At 40.5% G+C, this 24,743-nt stretch overlaps 1 protein-coding gene across 4 annotated transcripts in view; it reads left to right on the top strand.

Moving 5' to 3' along the window:
* FIP1L1 (factor interacting with PAPOLA and CPSF1) overlaps positions 1-24,743 on the top strand; it is a 38,615-nt gene extending 13,872 nt beyond the window's left edge. For 3 of the 4 annotated variants that reach the window (XM_088524708.1, XM_088524709.1, XM_088524710.1), the window contains 8 exons: positions 5,402-5,495; positions 6,597-6,750; positions 10,850-10,876; positions 11,372-11,426; positions 13,165-13,220; positions 19,284-19,509; positions 23,628-23,765; positions 24,497-24,743. In XM_088524708.1, the coding sequence (XP_088380834.1) occupies positions 5,402-5,495; positions 6,597-6,750; positions 10,850-10,876; positions 11,372-11,426; positions 13,165-13,220; positions 19,284-19,509; positions 23,628-23,765; positions 24,497-24,644 (898 nt within the window). In that variant the 3' untranslated portion in view covers positions 24,645-24,743. The remainder of the gene's footprint in view (positions 1-5,401; positions 5,496-6,596; positions 6,751-10,849; positions 10,877-11,371; positions 11,427-13,164; positions 13,221-19,283; positions 19,510-23,627; positions 23,766-24,496) is intronic. The other variant, XM_088524711.1, reaches the window with a different exon arrangement.

Raw genomic sequence — 24,743 nt, 5'->3', positions numbered from 1 at the left:
AGATTCTAGCAGTAGTTGATATATTCAGGTGCAGTTGGGTACAGTGGCATTGGTATGAGGATTGGTGAGGAGCTGGGAATGCAGAACATCTTAACAGTCAAGCACTACCTCCAGAAAAGCCAGTTCAGGCACCAGAAAGTGGCAGGAGTGATTTAGGAGAGGCAAATCATCTGAATTAAAGTAAGAAAAAGAGGGCATGATCCTAATTTAACATTTTAATTCCTCATTTGTTAGTCAGGGCTGCTGCATCACTTCCTAGATGATTGCAGATTTGCGTGCATCCCACACGTGGTGTCTGGGGGGGAATCCACTGGGAATGCATCTGTATCCCAGGTGCCCTCAGTGTGTGGGGGACAACCCAAGGCCTCTCTTCCCGTTGCACTCACTTCGTCGATATTGCAGCACATACTTCCCTTTAATTGGAAGTCTGATAACAGATCGTGGTTTTTGCTCTTTTGCTTGAAAGCTTGAAATTAAAATTTTATGCTTTAGAGCACAGTAGATGCTTCCATATGAAGTCCTGCTAGTTGAAATTCTCCCCAAATAAATAAGTTATGAGAGGTTTAGCAAGTATACTAGTCATTAGGAGGCTTTAGTTTAGATGATGGAAACATAATCATTGTTCAGACAGCAAATTCAGATAGATCTTAAATCATTTTGAAGAAAAGTCTGTTCCATATATCAAATTTGTTTTTCTATGTAAATTTATTCTTAATTATGTACATCTTACCGATGGATATGATCTCTGGAAAGCTGAGAATGTCCTCAATATGAGAATGACAGAGCATGAAGATGCAAAAGCAAGAGAAGTAGGAATGCAGGAACATTGTAATAGAGATTTCTAAAGAATATTAACAGTTCTGTAATTCTTAATTCTGTAGACTGATGATAAATGTGGCATCTGATAGTTAGGCTTCTTATGAAATTTGAGAAATTTTCGAAAAACACAGTTCATCGTTCGCACTCTTTCTTGAAGTGAAGGCCAGTGATTTCTGCAGCTGTGAATTTGGAATGTAATTTTTCCCCTCTTTGCTCTGCAGAGCATAGGTAAGTTTGGCTTGCCATATGCAATAGGCCTGCACGGAGGGTAGTGCCTGCAGTGTGAACAGCTTACAAATGGCCCTGCTGTAGCTAGAGCAAAGTTATTCCCTAGTTGCTGCTGGAATACTGCTTTTGGGCGCTGTTCTGTGTGAATCCGCTCTGGCTTTGCGCGCGTCCCACACATGTGGTGTCCGTGGGGGCATCCGCTGGGAACGTGTCTGTATCCCACATGCCCTCAGTGTGTAAGGGGCAACCCAGGCCCTCTCTTTCCCTTGCATGCAGCACCCAAACAGAATAACTCAGTGGTGGTGGGTGTGTGTGTGTGGTGGAGGTGGTCTTGAATTTCTTGAACGAAATCTCCCCATGCACTAACTTGCTGTGATGTAACTGCGATGCAAGGTGTCAAATTTGTCTCTTATAAAACTGCTGAACTATTGAATATTGTGAATACTGAACACGATTGTTTTTGCAAAAAAAGAAGCAAAAAAAGCTTCTTTTGCTTTAGTGAAGGTTATATTTTTGATAGAGATGTCACCTGGTGCCCCATTTGCATGAGAACATATGCCTTTCTCTCTTTCCATCTCAAACTCTTCTGACAGGATGTAGCGAAATCCTTACTGCATTCTCAGGGAAAAAGAGAATTTGTTGACTTCAAGGCATGACTGCAAATTCCTGGACTTATCCCTCATTGAAGGAATTGAATTTTTTGGCATCTGTTCAGAACAGTAGCTGAGATACCTTTATAAATAGTGAGAGTAGCAAGCTTTTTTTTTCCTGGGCTTGGGCTGTTGGATTCCATAGGTCCAGATTTTTAGGATGGGATGTTAGACAGGTTGTCATCTCTGGCAAATCTAATTGATTCTTCAGACTCTAATGTCTACTGAGGGTAGTTGGGTTTTTTTTGTTTGTTTGTTTTGTTTGTTTTTGTTTTTTTTCCAAGCTGCCTTGGAATCGAGGTATTTGAGCAATTGGGATCAAAGCTATTAGTCTGGCAGAACTTGGAGCTGGTCCCAACTTCCCAGCTGCTCTCCATGCTCTTTGTATTACTGTACTTAGTAGTCTACCAGGAACAAAAATTTGGGAACTCTTTTTCTGAAAACTATAGGTCTATTTTTTTTTTTTCCCTTGGATTTCTCTTGAGAAATTTCTTCAACGCTTTTCTGCAGTCCTTCTTTTCTCCAATATTTCCTTCACTAGTACAGCCGAGATGTGTGACTGTTTTTTTCTGATCTGTTAGTAAGGTGATTTTATACATCCATTTCCCATGCAGTTGACCTAAATAAATCCTGCTTTCTAATCTCTTTCAGAAATTGTGGGTCTTAAAGCAGGCAGATTTTGTTTGATCTGTATCTCTATTCATTTGCTTTTGTTCTGCAAAGGAAAAAAGTTCCCTATAATTCTGATTCTGTCTTCAAATTGTAATTCCATAGTATCACAAATACCAGATTTTCATTTTAATAGATGCCTTTCAGATCCTTCTGAAATCATTTGCTGCTCTGGCACTTGGAATCCTGTTTTATTTTCAATATGTTCTTAGGTAGTTGATTTATTGAAGATTTTGAGAGCCAGACTATACTTTAATTTTTAATTATTCTATTATTTTCCCATGATATCATGCCTTCATTGTCAGTGATAAAGTGGAAAAAATCACCCCAGATCCAAAAAAAGGTTAATTTTGGAAGTTTGGCTAATGATGCAGCAGTTGACTGTGTGGCATAGATAACAAACACTCTTCGGGGCCTAAAGGTGCCTCCCTTAACAGACTACGTGCCTACATGGGTAGGAGTTAAGAATTTTACAGTAGGAACATTTGCCATGAGACAAGCATAAGCTTTGTACGTGCACAGATGAGGAACCAAAGGGCGATGCCTTCACACTTCAAATTTCTCCTTTAACTGCAACATGGGCTGCAAGTATTGTTAACTGTATCGTTGAAAATATAAAATCTAGATGGTGTTTTTCTGAATAGCTTGCCTTCAAATCAGAATGAATTAAATAAAGTTATATGGACCTCCAGACAGAGCCAGCTAACTAGACAAGAGTCTTAAATCTGATGATTCACAGATTTCCTGACATGTCTGCTTTTTATACCACTACCGGTTTCTTTTTTATTCCTTGGGCTCCTAGTTTTATTTATTTGTGTTTTAATAATTGTTAGTAAAGTACTGTACAGCTCTTGTATTCAATTGTCTTTGGTTTGATTCCTGTGATTCCTTTGTTATCTCTTTTGGTACTGATTGTTATCATTATTTATTAAGAAAAGAATTATGGCACTTTGCTGCCATTTTTTTGCCCACAAGTAAAGAAGGGCAAAAAGAGATGGCGAAGAATTCTTGAGTTTGTTTCTGCAGCATTACCACTTTTTAAAGGTATAATAAGGACAAGGCAGTGCTTGCTCTGGGCCAGAAAGTGGGCACAAGATCTATGGACCTGTGATCTGAAGAGGAAAGCGAAATCCTAGCGTGGAGCGTTTTGACATGTTTGTTGGCATCCCTAATGGCATGGGATTACTGTCATCACTTCAGCCTTACTACATTTGGGTTTTGTTTTTAATGTGTCCGTAGAAAATCTCACCTTTCTCTTATTATAAATTAGTATTTGTAGTACAAATTTCTACAAATAATTTTTATTTTAGAATGTGTGACCAAAAATGTAGATAGACTTTCTGAAATAGAAACAACAGCCCTCCCTGAAGCTTGTCCTTCCCCTCATTACCAGAGCATATTTTGTGGGAGTGCTTCTGAAGAGAGCCTTAAAACAAGGTAGCGGAACAGAATGCTAGGGGAAATATATATATATATATATGTGTGTGTGTGTGTATAGGCAGTGTTAAAGCTGTGGTGAAAGTAATCAAAGTCATTCTAGAAATAGGTAAAGAAAGCCTGTTTTCAACGGTTTGTCTATTTGAATTATTCTGTATCATAGTTTTTGAAATTTTAGTGATTAAAAAATCCCACGAACCCTCCTTATGCACTTCTAGGGGGCTTGTGTAGGCAAGTTGAAATATTCCTAGGGGATGGTTGTCTCATGACAGCAAAATGTGATGATAGATAGGAATATATATACATATAAATGAGTATATTGTTATCTGTGTTGTGACTAGGAAATTTAAAATTTATTTAGAGTAAAACAATTGAAATTAGAGAAATTTAGCCCTCTGAAACTATTAGTGCTAGAAGGGTAATTCCATCTTTTTACAGGTATAAAATAGCTTTTTTTTCCCTCTTTTTCTCAGATGTTCCCTCTATTTTGTTATGTTAGAAGTAATGTTATTTGCTTGTTTGTTTTTCTGAGGTTAATTAAGATTAATTACTTTTTGTTTTGGCTTCTGTGCTTTCCAGCAAGTTTGAGCTCTAAGAACAATGACACTAGAATCAATTTGACAGGGATTTAGCAATCTGTCTTCATACACTGCGGAGTGAAGGCAGAGAAAAGTTGCCTGAACTACTGCTGAGGACAGTAACCAGATTATCCAAAGCTCATTATGAAACTGTGCTTTGATTAGTTCTGTGCTATGGAGACCTCAATAAAAAAAATACAGCTTCTTCAGCCTGAGGAAGGAGGAAGCCCCACATGTATACAATTAAAAAAATATAAAAAAGGGAAAAAAGATAAATAATGAAGAATTTATAGTGCTATAGTATTGGGCAGATTTTTAAAATGCATTTATTTATATATTTATATTTATATAAGACTACAACATTTTTTCACAGTGGAAAACAGGTTTTCTTAGGAAATCTCTCTTTTGCCAGCCGAATTGGTCAGTCCTTGTACTTTTGTCTTATTGATACTAGTGACTCAAAATCAATTTAGCTTTTCTAGAGGGGAAAAAAAGTAAATTTGCCTGTTACCATTTGAGAAAGAGCTCTTAGAATTGTTGCCGCTTCCCAGAATACCAGCTCATTTTCTAGCCTCACCTAAAACGGGCAAATAGAGTGTTAATAATCATTAGCAGTGGGGAACAAAAGAGGAAAAGCACATAAAGCCACAAGGATAACTGTTTCATTGTTTATATTTTTGCAGAAGTTCTATTTACTGATACACTTTAGTAAGAATATATTAATTTCTTTGTTCCTTCTGTTTAGCTTTCATCAGTTGCAAAAAAATGCAGATTTATTTCCTTTAAGGGAATGGAAGCAGAGCATGAAGACAGTCATCCTTCATCACATGGAAGTCTGTACTGCTGCTTCTACACCCTTGGCGTGTTTTAGGACATTTATCACATTTAATGTTCTTCAGAAACTTTGTGGCTTTCATCTTTATGCAGGAGAAAGAGCTTCTGGACTTAGGTTACTTCGTGCCACAAGAGGGTTTCTTTCAGTGCTGCTGGTTACTGATTCGGGTTTGTCCTGTGTTACAGGCGATTATCTGGCACGATAGATGTCATTGGACAGACCATCACTATCAGCAGGGTGGAAGGACGTCGGCGTGCTAATGAAAACAGCAACATACAGGTTTTATACTGCAGATTTACACACTGTCTTTGACTAATAGGCTTTTTTTTTTTTTTCTTTTCACCTTAACTTTTGACTAAAACACTGTAATGTGTACAAATGAGAAATACAGAAAATTAATTTCAGGAAGAAAGTTGTGACAATTAAATTAAGATGAAATAGCTGATGTATTTTTAAAAGATAAATATTTTGGTATGCTTACTGAAGCAAAATATTACAGGCTGACAGCACAGGAGACAGTATTGGCTCTGTTAGACACGACTGATACTTAAACTGAGTATCCATTCATCACTCACCTTAGCTGGACACTAATGCTGGAAACAAAAGTGTTTTTGCTTGCAGTTTAAGAATGCATTTAAAAAAATACTGAAGGAATAAATAGTTGATAAAACATTTTTTTATGAGGTTGCATTATTTTTCCATAAGTTATAAGACTAGTCTTTATGACTTTTGTCTTTATGGTCTTGGGTTTTTATCAGAAAAGCCTACTCATTAAGGCTGAAGACAATTTTTATTTCTTGACATATCTATAGAGAAGAATCACAATTACATGGTGTTTTATCTCCGTTTCCATGCGAACTTGGGTTAAAGCTAAGCCATGAAGGTAGAAAGAGATTGTAGCTTTTGTATTTAAAACACTGCAATGAGGGCTGTTTGGTTGTAGGGTTTTTTTTTTTTTTTCTCCCTCTCAACTAATTTTCTCACAGTGTGAATGATTCAAGTAATTCAAGTGATCAATTCAAAGTATTAAATTCAAGCAATTCAATCTCTTCAGTTTTTCATGCCTTTTCACTGATTTCTTAAAAATATTTTCTTTTGAAAAATAATAAAACTAAGATGGTGTTTTAGTCCATATTTCAATGACTGCTATTCTCTATAAAATCTTGGGTTAATTGTTCCTACTAGCTGTTCCTGGGCCCTTAAAGGTGCCTAAGTCATACAGGACACTGAACACAGGGATGTAGGTGTAACCTATACTGTGTGAATATGGCTCTTGAGGTGCATAAGTAATGCTTTCCTGATATAGTAACTGGAAAGAGAGGAAGCCTATGTTCTGCCCTTTTTACGTAGCAATTGTAACTATAGTTTGATATTTTACAGGTTCTTTCAGAACGATCTAATCCTGAAGTAGACAATTTTACCAAGCCACCTCCATTTTTCCCTCCAGGAGCTCCACCTACCCACCTTCCACCACCTCCTTTCCTCCCACCCCCTCCAACTGTCAGTACTGCTCCACCTCTGATTCCCCCACCAGGTAAATGTCCTACATTATGTAGAGTATGGGAAATGAGAGTGCTCCTTGATGACTGTAAATTCAAGAAATATATTCCTTGCATGTTTGACTGTGGGTAAAATTTCAGAATTTCTTGTTCTAGTCTTTCTGTATGTAGATCTGGAGGGCAGAAGCAGAAATTTCTGTCATTACTTTCTCAGTGAGAACAGTCAAAAGTAGCCAATAATTACATAAAGACTAAATATTAGGTCTTGGGTTCTTGAAAATGTCTGAAGTGAGAAGCATCTTTTTGCACTTCATCTGTCTTTAATGCTGTTGAGAGGTAAATGTTAACAGATTATTCCAAAGTTTGCACTAAGAAAGTTGGTATGTGCTTTAATTCCACCCTGCCCTTGGAGTGTGTGCAAATTCTCAAATGTTTGCTAAGAATTGCACGTCTGCTGCAGCCATTCAGTCAGATCTTGTTTAGCACCTGCTGTTTTTACCCAGCATCGTGTACCTGTGGAGCTTGGAGGAATCAGCTCTTGGAGATGCGTTCTCGTTGTTCCATCTGCTTTGGAATTTACCCGTGTTCAGCACGGGCACGAATGGTGCAGTTTAGCTGTGTGTTGTCATCTTAAAGATGATGACCCAGGAGGAGCAGTGAAGGAGTGAAGGAGAATGGTTAGTGAGAACTGGAAACACGTGCAGAAGCCTTGAGGAGTGTCAGAATACGGAAATAAAAGATACAGTTATGTAAGACTGATGTAAGGTGGAGACCCCTTCCTCATTTTTTTTCCTCTTGCTCATTGCATTCTGAATTCTTCCATGTTTGCATGGGGAATCTTTTTGAAGTGCCTGTTAATACTCTAATGTACAAACAAGGAAGCAGCCTTGTTCTTTTTTTGCAGTGGCTTTGGATGGGCCTTTACAGTGTTTAAATCATCTCATGGAATAAGTTATTTTCTTCAATTGCTGCTGATTTTAAAATTATTTCCTCTTGCTGGCTGGTGCAAGCTCTACTTTCATAAGTGACCATCACACGCAAAGTGGTGCAGCCTGGCAAAGAGGAGGAGAAGAAGTTGAAAAAATAAATCATTTTGTGCTTTCTTCCAATTTTATATACATAAAGATAAAAATGGGGTATCCATAGAGAGAATGTGCTACCACTGTGCTACAGAGAGCTCTATCTTGTGAAAGCCTGACAGGATTTCCCCTCCCACAGGCACAGTTAGTGCAGCGCTGTCATTTAGGTGTGTTGTGGGGCTCCTATGAAACCCCTCACCTGTTAGGCTTAAAGGTGAAAAAAGAAACACATGTGTTACAGATCCAGCGAGCAGGTTTGCCTTTAGTCTCTTGATTTGCAGACAGGTTTATGACATACACTTGTCTAGAAAGTCTCCCTCGACATCCTTCCGTGCTTCATGTAGATTGAAAAATAACGATGAAGAGCTGTGGATTTGGTTTCTTTGGGCCTGTGTTTTAATTGTGCTGTTGCCAGCTCTTTATCTTCAAAGCTGTTCCTAAAATAGAATCTGCCATCCCTCCTAGGTTCATTGGAGGGGGAGGAAAAAAACCCACTGTTACCCAATATTAAACTGGGACCACTTGCCAGAAAATTTAAGTATTCCAAATATAAAACATCCTCCAAAAGCCCCTTTGAAAAAGGATCCTGCTTTGAAGTTAGGTCTCTTGTTCTGAATTCATTCACTCTTGTGATTCAGATCTTTTCTGAGGAATGAGTTCTGGAATTATTCAAAGGGCCAAACACAGAAAGTTCTGAAATGCTACTAGGAAATCACTGTAATTAGCTGTAGTAAAAATATGTTGTTGTTTGTTTGTTTGTTTTCCTATGCTGGAATGACTTAAGTGTAAACAATATGGGTGCTTTTTTTTTTTTTTTTAAACAGACCTTGAAGGTCATTTCATTTATTTTGGTAATATAGTTTAAATGTGACATGTATTTATGATATTTTAAAAAGATACTCTGAAGTATTAAACTTCTGTTACAGAATCTTGGGAAGTTTAACTACTTAGACATTTTATCAAACTAGCAAGTGATTGTACATCCACACATCTGCTGAGGCTCAGCAGGCTTAAGTGTATACTTTTTAGCTCATGATAAATGAGAGATAATTTGACTTAGCTTAGCCTGTGACAAAGGAAGTTTTTACATCAAGCTGAGTTATGTTACACTGCCGTGGGCTATCGCACAGTCCAGCTAACTTCTGGTGTGCTGTAAAGCTGCAGCAACTTGTGTTTGACTCCGTGCTCACCAGGATGGCACATGTGGCATTGCTTCCCTTTACCAAATATGCAGCAGCTTTTATTAAATACTGACCAGTCTCGAGTTCAGTAGGATGGTGTACGGTGTCCTGAGAGCAACCTTGAGCACGTTTTGCAGAGTGTAAATGAGCCCCAGTGAAACACTGCACTGCTGCCATTGGGATTGCTTTTGATAACGCACGTCAGAGTATTTCGGTTTAGGCCAGGTGCACCTTTGTGGCACTGCAATGTGTCACAGAGACTTAATCCTCACTAAATCAGCTCCTTGAGTTGATCTTGAGGTTTAATGCATACATTGCAAGAAATGAAGCAATGTTTTGGTTTGTTTTCCTCTCACTCAGAAGCAATTGGCTGATGATTTCATACTTCAGGTTATTTTTTTTATACACTGGATTAGTAAGCCTCTAGTTAGATTCGTAACTGCTAAGCCACCTCTGAAAGGAAATTAAACCTGTATGTGCAGAGCAGAGTGCCTGTTGATGTGGAGGCAGAGCAAGTGGCAAATTATTTCTAAGAGAAGACAGATCATAAGATGGTCATGAACTTTAGAACAAGGAAAGATTGGAGGGAAGGGAAGACTTTGATTTGCTGTAAAATCATGATTTCTTTTCAGTCTAGTGGGGCTGTTATTTTTGGTTCCCAGGTACTCTTAGGAAGCACAGTCTTTAACTTGCTTGTACAGAGTACAGGATATGATTTTCATGGATTCTGAAACTATAGTTTAAGATGCATGCCTAATGTTTCAGCACTTAAATACACATTATTATGGAATGGAAAACTGTCTTGACTTTCAGGTGAGGTAACTTACCATAGGTCTCCTTAGCTTAATGGAAGAATTGCACCTTTTCAGCATTAAAGGGCTGCATTTTTAGGTATTTGACTTGACTATTTGGGCTTTGTGCCTCTGGACTCTCTATCCTGAAAAGTCTTTCTCTTTGTTTCTGTCGAAGAAATGGAAAGCTTTCATGAACGATGTTTTGAGAGGGGTAAGCTGCACAGTGGTCAAGCTGTTCAGATGCCTGAATGCCACCACAGTGTATTTTGGTCTTAAACCTGGTCCAGAGCCCCTTGGAGGGGTTTCTGATGGTTTCAGTGAATTTCAGTTCAAAACCCATTTATATAAAGTACTTAAATATGTAATGGTAGTTGAGGGGGGGTTTGCGGCAGATTTATCGTAAGTGACTAAACCCATTGCCCTGTAGGTGAAGTTTCTTTTTCTGCTTCAAAAATGAGCAAGGAAGAAAGCCAACAGTGAGAATGAGTTTTGAATGTTTGCATAGTAAGGGATGCTCTCTTTTTGGTATTTTCAAGAGAACAGAGTTCTGATTTATTTATTTAACTTTATCTCCAAATAGCAATTGAATGATTAATTGCAGTATGGTGTAGCATTTAGGGCAAAGTCTGTCATGCTTCTTGTTGACATAATTATTTTGTCCATGTGGACTTAGTATTTCCTATACTAAGCATTAAAAGGTCAGAGGCCAATTATATTTCCTTTCACCTAATAATGGCATTTAAGACAGACCAGATATATTCTCTAGTTATTTTCCTTCTAGATGCTTAATATTTTAGGGTTTTACATCTAATCTGGAGAGCTGGAATCATTTTGTTGTCATTTTTATTTCTAATGAAATAAGATTCTGAAGAGCTGGGACTTCGAAAAAAAAACTCTGGATACCATAGGCCTTGCAAAGCACCTTAACAGTGGGAATACTGTGAGTTCCTAATCTGAGGACACAAAAAATAAGCTATTTTTCTTGATTGTACATGTTGTGGTAACTTAGTATTTTTAGAACTGTAGATAATAAGCAAAAATTATTTACTATGACTAATATATTATTTGTTATCTTTTTAGGTATACCAATAACAGTGCCACCACCAGGTAAACTTAACTAGATTTTTCTCTTTTTTTTTTTTTTCTTTTTTTTTTTAACATTTGGTTAAGTAAAATTAAATCTGATTGTTGTGCAAATTACTAAATTCCTTCCAGACATATTCAGATAAAAGCTCATAAATACAAAAGGATTTGTGTAGGCATAGGTACAGTTATTTTTATGCAAGACAGAAAAACAGTGAATGCTCACTGGAATTACCTGACAGGTCTTTAGAAGGTGTGAGCTTCCCTTTTTTTTTTTTTTTTTTTTTTTTTTTTTTTTTTTCTCCTTCCATTCTTGTAATAATTTTGCAAAACAGTGTCAGTAGCTACTCAAGAAATTTCCTATGCTTCTAAATTCCTGTATATTTTAAGAATGATAATTTATTTGATTTGAAGCACAGAAAATAACATGGATTATGTTTGTCTTTGTGTGTCTATCTAGCCTGTTTTTACATAGTGTTTTTTTCCTCTCTCTCTTTTTTCCCTGATTAATTATTACAGGCTTTCCACCCCCACCTGGTGGTCCCCCACCTTCCCTCATACCCACGATAGAAAGGTAATTATTTGTTTTGATGTCTACAAAGCAATATCAGTATTCTATAATGAAAATAAAATTGGTATTAGTAAGCATCCTTATCCTACCCAGTGTTTTATGCATTTTATTTGGAGCTTGAGGAGATGGCTTAAGAATTTTACAGTCATTTTCCACAAGTGCTGCTGGTCTCAAAAATATTTTGCACTTAATATTCTTTTGAGAAGGTTACTTTTCCTTACTTACCAGTTTTGTTGAGTGATGACACTGTATCAATGCCAAGACTTAAGAACAAAGTTCAGATGAAGATTGTTAAAATATTCCTTAGTGTCTGAAGACTTATATAAGTGAATCTTATAGTTGTCAACTAAAACATCCTTTTATACAAATAATGTATTTCTATAAAAATAAAGTAAACATGTAGTAAACAAACATGTTGGCCACAGACCCAAGCCTTCATGGGCTCCAGGAAATACCAGAGTTTGCAGAATCCAAATTTGTGTTTCTTTGTCTTTCAATACCCAGTGGCCAGCAGCCCTATAAAATTATTTATATTTTACCTTAGTCCAAAATGAGAGCACCTAGTTCACGTTAGAAGGCGGAAGCCTCTTGCCACTCTTTCTGGCATCCCTGGAGGAAGACGGAATATCTCTTCCGTCAATATTACAAGTTCTGTTAACATGCATCTACCGGGTGATGATTCTAGATCTCTGAGAAAATCCTTCTCTGATTTAATTCAGAAAACAATGAGGTGGATGCATTTGATGTGTGTGAAAGTTATTTTATTATCACATAGTGACAGTTGCTACGAGTAGCCATTGCTTCTGGCGATTAAGCATCAATCACTGTACTTGCTTTTCTAAAATATGGTGTGAAAAAATTTTCATCAACTTTATTGTAGATCCTTGGACTACATTTCTGTTATATATTTTTAACTGCTGACATATTGCATTGGCCATTCATTAGCCTGTTGTTTTGTTTTGTTTGTTTTTAAGCTAAACTAATCCAAAGCTTATTATATGTAATGTGGCTTTTTAATGTAATGGCTGCCTTCAAGAGCAAAAACAATACTTAAGTTAAAAATGGCAAAGATAATGCATTCAAGTTATGTAGGACGTGATAAAACTCATCAAAGAATTATACGTATTTGAATTATGTTCTATGCTCATATCATCCACTTTAACCTTTCTCTTTTATACCTACTTGAGTTGGCTGCCATTGAAAGGAGTCAGTCTAGAAAATATGTAGCTAATTTAATAGTTTATTTATAGAACTACACATTTGAAGTCCACCTGTTCTTAGATATGTACCCATACTACTTTTTAACAGAAAGATTGAGAATGGTTTCATTCACAAATATATGCATTTCCAAGCAATGCAGATAAAGTTCAATCGATGCAGAAACCTCCGGTGAAATAAGCAACATTTGAAATAGAAAATTTGTGAAAAATACAATAGCATAGTCCACATTTTAGTGTTGTTTTCAAGACATAGGTATTCTTTGCTCTAAACTTTAAGAAATGTTGAGAGAGCATTATTTTTAACCTCTGTATTTAAGTATGAAGTCAACACAGTTGTTTTGAGAGACTGCTTTCTTAATTAGCCAAGCTCAAAATGGAAGGTTTAAGAGACTATCTGAGCAGATTTATTTTTAGTCTATGTGGTAACGAGAAGTCTGAGAAGTCAAATAGAAGGTATGGATCTGTTTTTGGAGGAGCCTTAATGGTAACACTGAATTTTACCTGCACTTTCTTTACAACAGTGGACATTCCTCTGGCTATGACAGTCGCTCTGTTCGTGCATTTTCATATGGCAGTGGTGAGTGAATTTACTGGCTTGGAAAATTTTTGCTAGTACTCTGTCAAATTGATTGAAATACTTGCAAGGATTTTAGCTGAGGATCTAAACAGGTCTTTCCAGCAATTTATTATGAAAGTTCATTGTCTGCCACTGTGACTGGATACCTGCTATTCTGTACAGCTGTTAGTAAATAATTTAACAGCTGCTGGTAAATACTGTTATTTTGTGTGTCTAGCTTCTTACAGGAGCAACAGGTTTCTTTTGCTAATGCCATGGGCAAAATGTGCAGCTGCAAAATGTCATCATATAGTTTGATAGCAATAGCGACCTGAAAAGCAGTTGTGTTACGTGGGTTGAAGGGCCATGGACAGCGCCCAGCAGCCGGTTGTCTCGCGTGCCGCTCTGCTGCTTGAGCTGAAGAGGCTCAAGCCAGGGCTCGAATGTCAGGTGCTTCCTGCCCCTGCCCAGAGGGGCCCAGGAAACACCCGCTTCACCAGCCCGGAGCTCTGCTTAGGGCTCCTGCAGCCCCGTGCCTTTTCTCCCAGCTGATTTTTCTGTCCCCCTGTTCCTGGTTCATTTGGACCCACATAGCTAGAGGAACAAATGCACAAGTTTTGTCCACTTCTGAGATGAACGATGATCAAGTGTTCACGGATCTCTCTCAAAATGTTCCTAAGTCTCTAGAGAAGATGCACAAAATAAGATTTCTGAATAACTTATTTATTAATTTTGAGGCAGTTTATGGAGTAACAAATGGTACTTCATTGACATCAGAATATTCTTCATCACTTAACTGTTTATTTTCATGTGTGCAGTCTTCTTATATATTTTAAGTAATTCTCAGTGGGGGCAAGCAGCTGCTTTACTGTACCTTTTCAGATATAAATGAGGCATGTTAGCTGAAGTGGTTAGCAAAAAGCAAACCTGGGGAGGGCAACTGATACAGCCAAGCAACCGCTAAAAGGATGCGGTGTCATGGGCAAAAGGTGCATCGCATGGAGTACATAGTCTCCAATTAAAGATGTTTTTCGCTTTGGAATCTCTTTTACTAGAATTTGTTGTACTATGAACTTGCAGCAGGAACATAAGAATAATTCCATTTTTTTTCCTGACATTTGAATGTAGTGATGTGTTTACGTTGCTGTCAAACCCATATACAAAATATGATTGCTGTCATGATCATGTCAGCATTGGATTTGTACTTTCTTGGGCCAGGTTAAAAATTGATGCTTGCCAGTGCATGGTTATAAGGAGACCATGCAGTACAGGATTGAGACTGGTTCTGAGAGGGTAACCATTCTTTGTATATTTTATATATATATATATATATATTTCTAAGATAGCAGGTAATAGATATTAGTCAGAATTTTTCAGGAGAGAAGTCAGGTGTGATTTAGTCAGATGATTTGCATACAAACCTTGTTTTCTTTTAAGCCTTAAGGAATATTAGTGTGTTTTCTCCTCTCCTTTCCCCTGACGTACTGGCAATGAGGCAGGGTAGATGTGTTCCCCGAGATCTGGGGGTGTGAAGGGTAGGTGTTAAGTCAGCTAGAAGAGGTAATTGGAGAGTAGCACATAATGCTTGCTCTTGTAAAGGTCCTTTCTCACGTTGTTGTGATTCACTTGGGTCCTTTTTCTGTTGGAGAGTAGAACTATCAGTTTCTAGAGCCCTTAGGTTCTAGGATTCCTTTTCTCTCCTGGCCCCCACCCACCCTGCAGAGGGTTGTCTAAAGGAAAAGCAAGGTTGTGTTGGGGGAGTGGTGGGCATGGGGGTTTTCTTCACCCAGTGAAAGTGTTTTGTCTTGCTTGCCGTGTTTCTTACTGTTTGCATGTGCTGATCATTAAAGAAAGAGCTTTGGAACTGATTTCAATTGCTGCAGAAAGACAAGGCTAAACTAAATAGATATAATGTATGTTTTAACTCATGCAGTCTAGCTTGCAGAGACTAGAGTACTGGCATGACCAGTTCTGGTGCTGTGTCTGTCTGCTTGAACCCCATATTCCTTTAGGTGTATTAACCTAGTCTACTCTGGGCATTTTTTGTGTGTTTCTTGATTTTATTGGAGTTGTTTTTGTGTTGAACTCTACCTGGCATTAGTAGTGATCTGATCCCTTGGACCCTGTCTGAGAGAACAGGCGACCTTGGTTTACTTGAATTAACAACTTTAAAATGTTGCCTAGGATTCTGCAGTCTGGCTAGAATGTCTGGATATTTTGATCATGAGATTTTGCTTGTATGGCTTAGGAGATGAGTGTTTCCTTCCTTCTAGTATCTCTCCTTCCTTTATTTTTCTTCTTGTAAGGTCATACAAATTCACAGAAGAAATTGTTTTTTCTTTTTAGAAGTGTAAAGTCATCAAATGGGTACAGCAACATCTTCAACTTGGAATGAGGGCCCTTTAATTGTATTGGGGTATTAGCCAGCTCCTCATAGGTACATAGACGATCACTGTGTCTTGAGCTTTAAATACTATCTAGTGAAATTCTTGCTGTGTTTTATGTGAGAGGTTAATCAAAGTGATAAGTGGCTTGACTGTTCCACTTGTTTTATTAAGCAGTTTTAAAATGCAAAGCTCTAATTTTAAATGTGAAATAATCAGTATTGCTAAGGAAGTAAAGCATGCTAAATATGTTGTATCTCTTTAATGAGAATGTCCTCATGAGTAACAGTAGGTTCTTGATGAGTTTATGAGATAATGGCAGCAATAGCTTTTTACATAATTAAGTGCCTTTGACAGGAGGTAGAAAAATAGCCCAACTAAAGTCAACATGAGTTCAAACTAGCAATCTTCTCTGTTGCATCTTAATCTGTAATTTATGTTCCTAAAAATAATCTCCTAAAAATAACCCCTTCCTCCCCAGGGGTTCAGATAGCAGTGAGGGGAGCTCTGGCTGCAGACTGTGCAGCCGGTGTCACCACATACCTGTAGGGCACGGGCAAGGCAGGGCCTGGCACAGGAAGCAGGGCCTTGTGCCTGCCTGGTGATTAAGTAGCACTGTTGAAATAATGCTGGATTAAACTAATTGGGAGGGGAACCTTTTCTGGAAAAAGGATGTACAACATTATAATAGTATTATATTGTTAGATTTTAGCATTTAGACAGCTTTAAGTAGTGATCTTTTTTCTGTTTTCTATTTTTGCCATCGTGAAGTGACAAGACAGAGACCTTGTTGCAGACTTCTCAAAGCTCCCCAGCCTGCTCCCATCCTTGCTTTGCGTGGCAAATACGGAAGGTGCTTTTGCCACCGCGGGGATGCCGGATCCGTGGCAAGTTGCTCGTTTCTAGACTGTGCCTGGCATGCGGGTGCATCTGTAAGGGTGCAGGGGCAGTTCACGCTGCCACAAGCACATGGTAAAGCACAAGGCGTTTCCCGGCCGGTGTCTTCGACCCCGCAGCCCATATCTGTCTGTGTGATCCCAGCCCATGTGAACTTGCTGTTTGACACCAGTGCTCCCCAGAGGGTAAACCGAGGGCTTGGTGCTGCAGCAGGATGCAGATGCTAATTACAAACTAGAATTGCTAGGGTTGTCCACCGCCTGCTGTAGATGGTATGAACAAGCTGCCAACCCTCTATCCTCTCTGCCAGGCAGGATGTTGGGTGACTCTGTCAAAATTGCAGAGGAAGACGAGCAGATCAAACGCACTGCAGAAATGCCAGTCAGCCCAGACTCAGCAACCTTCCCTCTGCCTGTTCAGACTGCCCAGCTCTTGCCTTGGTATCTCTGCTTCTCTCAGGCATTTTTCCAATGACAAGTCTATTGAGAATGTTGCATAGTAAAGCAATATTCTTAATTATAGCATCAGGAATATAAATTTTGCTTTTGTGTGCATCCAGTAATAGCCTCTTGAACTTACTTTTTAGTCCATTTGTGATCCAACAATACCTTAGCCATACGGTGTTTTATGAAGCTTTCAATATATGGTACTGCTTTGGGTCTGCCAGAAACAACTCCTGTTGTATGCTGATTTGCTTTTCCCCAAAGTATTCCTTCATTCTGTGCTCTAAAGGTTCTTTGTATCCAGAAAATATGCAGCAAATTTAGCATTACAAAAACAATTCCAGAGAAAGTATTTTTCGAGACAAAAAGAAGATATATTAATACTTTGCCAATGTACTGTGACAGCATGCAGCTTCATTGAAAAAACAAAACAAGCCAGGGCTTTTGTCTCCACCACTACTGACTGTTGAAAGTTTCCTCCCTTCCTATTTAAAAAATAAAATCAGCGTTACTTTATGTTGGAAATCACTCTCTTTGTGTGAAGGTTATTAGAAGAATCCAAAAATCCATGAAGACATACTAAAAATTGCTCCATTCCACCTAGCAAACACAGGAGATACCAATTCCCATTGCAAAGCGAACTTTCCTAAACTACCTTGTGTGCTGAGAATAATTACAGGTGAAAAGCTAGGTATAAAAAATCACTGGCTCTTTCAGAATAACAAGTAAATGGTTTGTTTCAGGCTGTGGAGATGGGAAAGACATACTTCTGTCTGATGGGAATTACTGCAGATGTGGGGGAGTGGCCAGAATTCAGCTTAGAAGTTTATGCTGCTATTAATAAAAGTAATTTGTTTTGTAGTATGTGTTTAAAGTAAAGTTAAGTTCACAATTTAGATCCGAATATTCAGTCAGCCAGTGAGTGCATTCAAGTCTTGCAGACCCTACGTATGTTGTTGACATAATGGCAAGTCAAGGAAATTAGCAGCCTTTAAAGTCCAGCTGTTTTTTTGCTATTTCTGGCTGCTTTCCTTAGAAGAATTTCAGTTTTTGGCAGAATAATGAACAGCACACTATTGTGTCAGGATATTTTTTCTGTTAACTCCTTATTTTCCCTGTAGCCCTGACGTGAAACATCAGCAGGCGTTTTGTGAGGAGCAAAGCGTAGCGTAAGTGCAGCTCGTGCAGAGAATGCAGCTGCTCTGCAGTGACCCTGCCCTCTGCCCTGCAGTGCTCTTTCCTGCCGCCCTCCCTGCTCAAACTCTTCCCTCGAGCTCCGTGGGCCCTGGGCAGGCGCCGCGCGAGGCCGCTCCGTTCAGCGGGAGCCTGCAGGAATTGCGCTTGAATTCCTCTTCAGCTGCCAAGGAGCGGGTGAATTCCCTGCTGGAGTTACAGCTCAGGGAGCAGCGGGGCCCCCAGGGCCACCCAGTCCTCCCGACTGCAGCAGGGCACGGAGGCAGCGCTGGGAGTTGCTCCCTGTGCTCCAGCCCGCTAGGGAGAGCTCCTTCCAGTTAAACGCTGCTGCCCCAGGATGCAGCCAGGAGGTGCCAGGAGAATTGGGGCCGTTGAGACTTGTGGTTATTTAGGACATCCCAGTGGGCAGAGTGCAGCGGAGACCCACGTTCCTTGTCCTCTCCCACTGCTCCCTGAAAAGATAGTGGGACTGGGATGCTGTGCCTTTTTCCCCATCCGTTTCTTCTTTTGGTTGAAGACAAAATGTGTAAATGGAAAAGGTATTTCTTCTCCCCAAAATGAGCTTATAAAAGAGACTTCTATAGTTACGATGACATTCTGTAATGAAGAAAGTGTGGCGAAGCACAATGCAGAATATGAACTAGTGAATAAAACACTGAGAGTCACTAACATGTTGTGCTTTCAGTGCAGCTATTTTAGAGGACAAAACATATGCAAAAATACTAGCATCTAAATATAAAGTTGGAAGCATCCTTTTCCCTTGTTTTTCTGAACTGTGCTTCCAGAACCACTGTGTTTCAAAGGCTGTTCTGTTTTTTGCTTCCTCTTGGGTTTCTGTTCCCCCAAAACAAAATCATCTGACTGCACAAAGTCAGATTCTTCCAGCAAAGCTTTGCATAGTGTATTTTTTTTTCCTAGGAATTTAGACATTCTTTGTGTTGTGCATATATGGTTCTGCATATCTTCATAACGAGTGTTTAAATGAGGTAAAAAGGCAGGGGTCTTTATTAGCATCACGGGAGAAAAAAAAAAGAGTTTGTTCGTAATTAACTTCTATATGAAAGGCTGGACAATGTCAGTGGAGGAGCTTGCAAGCATGAATAGCATTGCAGTTTTCACCTGGTCCCTGGTTTTGTTCTTTCTAATACCCGCGTCTCTTTCTTTAGTCACCTTTCCGCACCTTGCAGGTTCGGCGCCTTCGTGGTCCAGCCTCATGGACACCAGCAAGCAGTGGGACTACTACGCACGGAGAGAGAAGGACAGGGAGCGCGACAGGGAGCGATCCCGGGACCGCGATCGGGACCGCGAGCGAGACAGGGACCGCGAGCGAGAACGAGCCAGGGACAGGGAGAGGGACCGAGATCACAGTCCAACTCCGAGCGTGTTCAACAGGTGGGTGGCCGTCCCCGCGCGCTGTCGTGCTCCGCGCGGAGCCGCGTGTCCCCGCTCGGTCACGCGCTTCAGCGCCGAATTCTAACGTACGGCTGCACGTTCCAGAGAGACAGGAGAGAGCAGCGTTTCCCTCCCCACTTTCTGTTGGAAGCTGTAATTAAAAGTGTCAAACAGAAGTGTAAAAACCAAAGTAGGCACCCAGACTGGTCAGTAGTGCTTCACAGGTTAAGCTTTTAGTGCAGATTAAACATGTGGTTTAAGCCTCCTGTATTAAGGGGGTAATTGGCTCTCTCTGACCTCAGAAAAGGCTTTAGAAATAGTATAGTTCCAAAAAAAAAGCTATAGAAGTATAAAATGAATTCCCGTTTCAGTGGTAAGAGCATTGTGGTGCAACATTTGACCTTAATTAATGTATTATTGGCTGCTGTAATGGTTATTGGCTAAACTGGCTGCATAATAATTTGTCCCGTCTCTTATTAATTATTACTTTAAGGTCAAGAACCCTTTTTTAAGGCAGACGTTCTAATGTTTTTTCAACTCTCTAATTACTTTTTTTTTAAAAAAAAAAAAAAAAAAAAAAAAAGAGGGAGAGGTAACTGTTCTTTGGTTGGTGCACACAAGTACAAAGCATTTAATGTTGAACTCGCTGTGACTCCAATAGGTCTGTGGGCTTGCCAGGTCTTTCTAAATTTACTTTGCTCAGGATTTGAGCAAAGTATTTTGGAGCAAACCTTGACTGCTTTGCTTACTGCTGTCTGTTCAGCTGCAAGTCTGCAGGATGTGCATGGTAGCTATTAAGCTGATCATATTTACTAATTGTTTTACACTGTGGAGAAGGAGGACACCCAGAACCAGAATTATTAACTGAAATTTTTGCATGATAATCATGAGCTTGAAGACCTAAACTGGGTGCAAGAAAGGTGATTTTTTTTCCCCTTCTGCGGCCACCCGGGTTCCTGTGGCCACGGCCTCTCCCCAGCGCATGTTCCGCATTAGCGGGTCAGCTTCTACCAGCCCAAGCCCAGCCTCAACATCTGGTTCTCAGGCAGCTTGATTGAGGGCCAGAAAGGAGCCTGGTCATTCAGGGCTGCTCGGGATGAAGGGTAACAGCTTCCAGGCCCAGCGAGGTCTCTGTGCTGCTGCCAGAGCCTCTGTAGAAGAGGGGGAAGAGCAGCCCCCGGCTTCGTGATGGGACTAAATTATCCTCCATCTGCAACAAAGCTGCTGCCACATGGCACGGAGGAAGAGGGGAGGCCCTTAGTGAGCAGGGGTGGGTTTGGGAGTAACAGCAAAGGTGGGAGAGGCTTGAGAGACCGTGGAGACACAATAATGCCTCTTTTTTTATTCTGTGGTGTTTTTTTTTTGTGTGTGTGTGTGTTTGTTTATTATTATTGAGGCTTATTTTCAGTTTCATGCACTTTTTTAAAAAAAAAAAAAAAAAGCTATGAGGAACAGAATGTGAGCTGTTCTAAAGATTGTGCAGATGCATTACTGCTTAAATTGCCTGTGTTTAAATTTAAGCAACACTGTTGTGACACATGGCATCGTTTTTAGCTTTTTATTGTGCAGAAATTATTGCTCTATATGCTTTTAGTAATCCTTCTCCAAGTAAAGAGCCTATATTTGTGCTATTGTGTTTCTTAAATTTGTAAGGAAATGGGAAATTTACTGGTATAACTAAAGTGAACCTTGAGCTTTCTTTGTATTCTTACTCAACCATCCTCAGAAGAAATGGTGCGTTTCCACATTGTAGCTCATTGTCTGCTCCCGTGAAAGGGTGCCTTTCTTTTGGGGCTGAGATCCTTTCTGCAAGGACCGTGTCCTCCCTTCTGTTTTTGTAGCTTCAAGTCCATCAGCCAAGGTCTGAATTTAATTTCTCTTTTGGGTGGTGGTGGTACTGTACCGTGGTGTGGCTCTTTCTCAGGAATTTTCCAAGAAACTTCTGAAGTCCCGGGACAGAGAAGTTGATACAGCAGAGGGGGAAGGGTCCGGCTGCCTAGAAAGCAGCTTTCCAGGAAAGCACTTGGGATGCAGCAAAGGGGCAGGGCAGAACTGGCCTCCTGGGCCTCTGGAGCTGCCTCGTGGTGGAGCCCAAGTGGAGAGATCCCAGGGGAGGGCGGCCAGAGGGGCTGTGCTCAGCAGGGAGGGACAACGAAGGACCTAACGGCTCCTCGGGGTTTCCCGACGGGGTTACGGAGAACAAGGAGCCAAGCTCTGTTCTAGGACTACCAGGGAAAGGCCAAGGTAACAGGCGCAGGGTCCAACCCGGATGATTCTGTGATTCCCTATTGAATTTGTTTTTAAATCCATGGTAACGTTTATGAACAGAGGAGGCAGGAGTTGGGCATCACCACCAAGTGGAGTCTCATTACTCGTGTAGCTTGGTCTAACTTTCAGTCACAGTAACTTAGGAGAAGTTTATAGGGATTGGACTGCGTGTGGGATTGTTTGGCCAGAGGACACAGATGACTCCCTGTGCTCCAGGCACTGATAGACCTTGAAATTGTCACTTTTTACATGAGAAACTGGTCATCAAAATGTTAGTCTTCAGAAGTGATGTTTGATACTGTGAGTAAAATGTATTTAAATTCTTTCTACCTTTTGCTGTAATCGTTAAGTCCCCAGAAGTCTAAGGATTGTATCAGCCTACTCGCCAGTCTGTGGTCAGAAGTTCATATACCTTTTGTATCAGACTACTCATTGATCAGTGCAGTTAGTTAGTTACATTGTTTAGTGGGAGACCATAGCTTCAAGCTCAGTAGTAGTAGCTATAGTTTTCCTGTATTTTGATAGATATTTTTAATCTTACTGAAAAACTCAGGTTTGCTGTGCTTTCTTTGGTGCTTCTCTGTATTATCTTAAACTGCTGGTTTGTAATTCTTGAAACGTCCTTCATAATATAATCAAAACTTCATGGCAAGCCCGGCGCTCTTGCTCAGCCGGCCCCGCTGCAGAGCAGCTTCCATGCAGAGCTGTAACTAGTTACTGGGCTCGCTGGGGAGGCGGGCGCTGGATCCAGTTATGGCAAATCAAATTGTTCCGCTGCAAACTCCCGTTCCTGGGGGCAGGAGCTGTGCTCCCTGCACCATCCTGTTCAGCGGAACCACATGGATCCCGGGGACCTCGGGAAGAGACCTTTGTTATAGGAAGCGCTGGCAGAGATGGAAGGCACGGAGCGCCTGTACTGCGAGCGTCCAAGTTGTTGCACGTTCCCGTTGCTGCCTCAGACAGCCTGGACACCCTGTGCCTTCCTTGGGGACCTGCTTGGGAACATTTCACCTGTGGAGGCCGAGACTCCCTGTGACACATTAGCAGCTGTAGGAAGGCCGTGCTCACCGAGGGGTGCTTGGCAAAGGACACCTGGCTGCTCCAGCTGGGTACAGTTCTCTTGCCTCAGTAAAGAAATCACATTCATGCTGTGCTATGCAGCATTGGGGTGTCCTGGCTAAATCTAGATACTGCTGTTGCCTCCTGAACTTCACAAAACTCGTCCCGCTGCCCTTGTCATCAGGAGAAACCCGACAGCCCTCCCGCGGGTGAACCCTTTGCCTTCGGGGACAGCCTGCAGCAGGAAGGCTGGGGGCAGTCCCAGAGCGGGGTAGACGTGGGGACAGCACTGGCTTTGTGGAAAAAGCAGTTTTTTAGTTTCTTTGTGCCTGGCTTTTTCTTTCTTGAAGCTGATGCAAGGAAATAGGTCAAATGTACCAAAAGTGTAACTTAATTTACCCATATGCCCTGCAGGATCTAACAGATGAGCTGGTAAGTGTGGGCTATGTATGCTGAGCGGAAAGCATTGCTGAGCGTGCGTAGAACTGCGCTTCATTCGCAGCCACACACAGATTTCTGCTCACTGCTTGATAACACACAGTGCAGAAGTCTCTTCCTTACTTTCTTTGGTTTTTAGAGAGCAGGTCCCTTTCAAATGGACATTAAATCCTAGCAGTCTAGTGTGCAAGGTAGAAAGCCTTAATCTCCCTTTAACACACGTTGCAGATCACATTTATAAACCCAGAAGCAACATTTAAGTTTCTCCCGATGTTTATCTTGGTGTGAGGAGGAATTTTTTTCTATACTGCGTTCGTGTTTCTGCCCTGCAAGGATCTTCTTTCTTCCCCCAGTGATGAAGAGCGATACAGATACAGAGACTACGGAGATAGAGGCTACGACCGGCACCGAACGAGCAGGGAGAAGGACGACCGGCACCGAGAACGGAGACACAGGGAGAAGGAGGACACGAGGCACAAGTCATCCCGAAGGTTTGGTTTTTAATAGGATATGAAAGACTTGACCAGTTTAAAAAAATAAATCTTAAAACGAACCCCAAACAAACTGGAGTCTTCTGGAGCGACTGTAAACACTCAGATGTGCTGCTTGGACCGTGTCTGCCAGTTAACATGTGGACAGACACGATGAGACGTTGGCCCCACTAACTCCATGTTGAGTGATGTGTAATACAGTCTTAGCTAGAGAACAAAAATTAAAAATTTGGAAACAAAAATTAAGAATTTGGGGACAGAAGGGTAAAAGTGGTGGGTCAGAAGGAGGCAGAGTGAAGCTAGTATTCAGCAGTGTTGCATAAAAACATAGCAATGATTCTTAGCAAGTACGTAAAAGACCTTTTGTGCTCACTTGATATAAGTGTTCAGCTTAATCCTTCTAAAGTTTGAAACAAAGGTTGAGTCAGGGTAAAACGATCAGTGAGATTTAAAACTTTTTAATGGCTGCCAGTAGGGACATGATAGTACTGTAAGTATTGCAATTTGAATGTGGGTTGCATATGTGGGAAAAAAAAAAAACTAAAAAATTAGATTTCCCAGTAAAAAGGACAGCATGAGAGGGTCTATGTACCCTGGCATCAAAAAATGCAGTTTGACCCTGACATGGGCTTTCCCAGTACAAGGCCTGTTCCCCACAACTGCTGCTGACTGGGGCCCAACGTGTCGTGCCTCCCTGGCAGCAGTTTGAGGTATTTCCTCTGTTTTTTCAGTAACAGCAGACGCCGTCACGACAGCGAAGAAGGGGACAGCCACAGAAGGCACAAACACAAAAAGTCCAAAAGAAGCAAAGAAGGAAAAGAAGCCAGTGGTGAACCTGCTCCGGAACAGGAGAACACTGAAGCTGCCCCTGCAGAATAGGCTGGTGTGATTTTTGCCTACTTGCATATATATTAGTGCCAGAAATAGATTACTATAAATCCTGTTATTTTTCTGGGTATTAAAATAATTTGCTCTTAA

The sequence above is a fragment of the Tinamus guttatus genome, unplaced genomic scaffold (assembly GCF_059628265.1).
Source record: "Tinamus guttatus ecotype Peru unplaced genomic scaffold, ASM5962826v1 Tinamus_guttatus_pri_ptg000213l, whole genome shotgun sequence".
Lineage (NCBI taxonomy): Eukaryota > Metazoa > Chordata > Aves > Tinamiformes > Tinamidae > Tinamus > Tinamus guttatus.
Note: the sequence above shows the minus strand (reverse complement) of the source record. Positions and strands in the feature narration are given on the sequence as shown.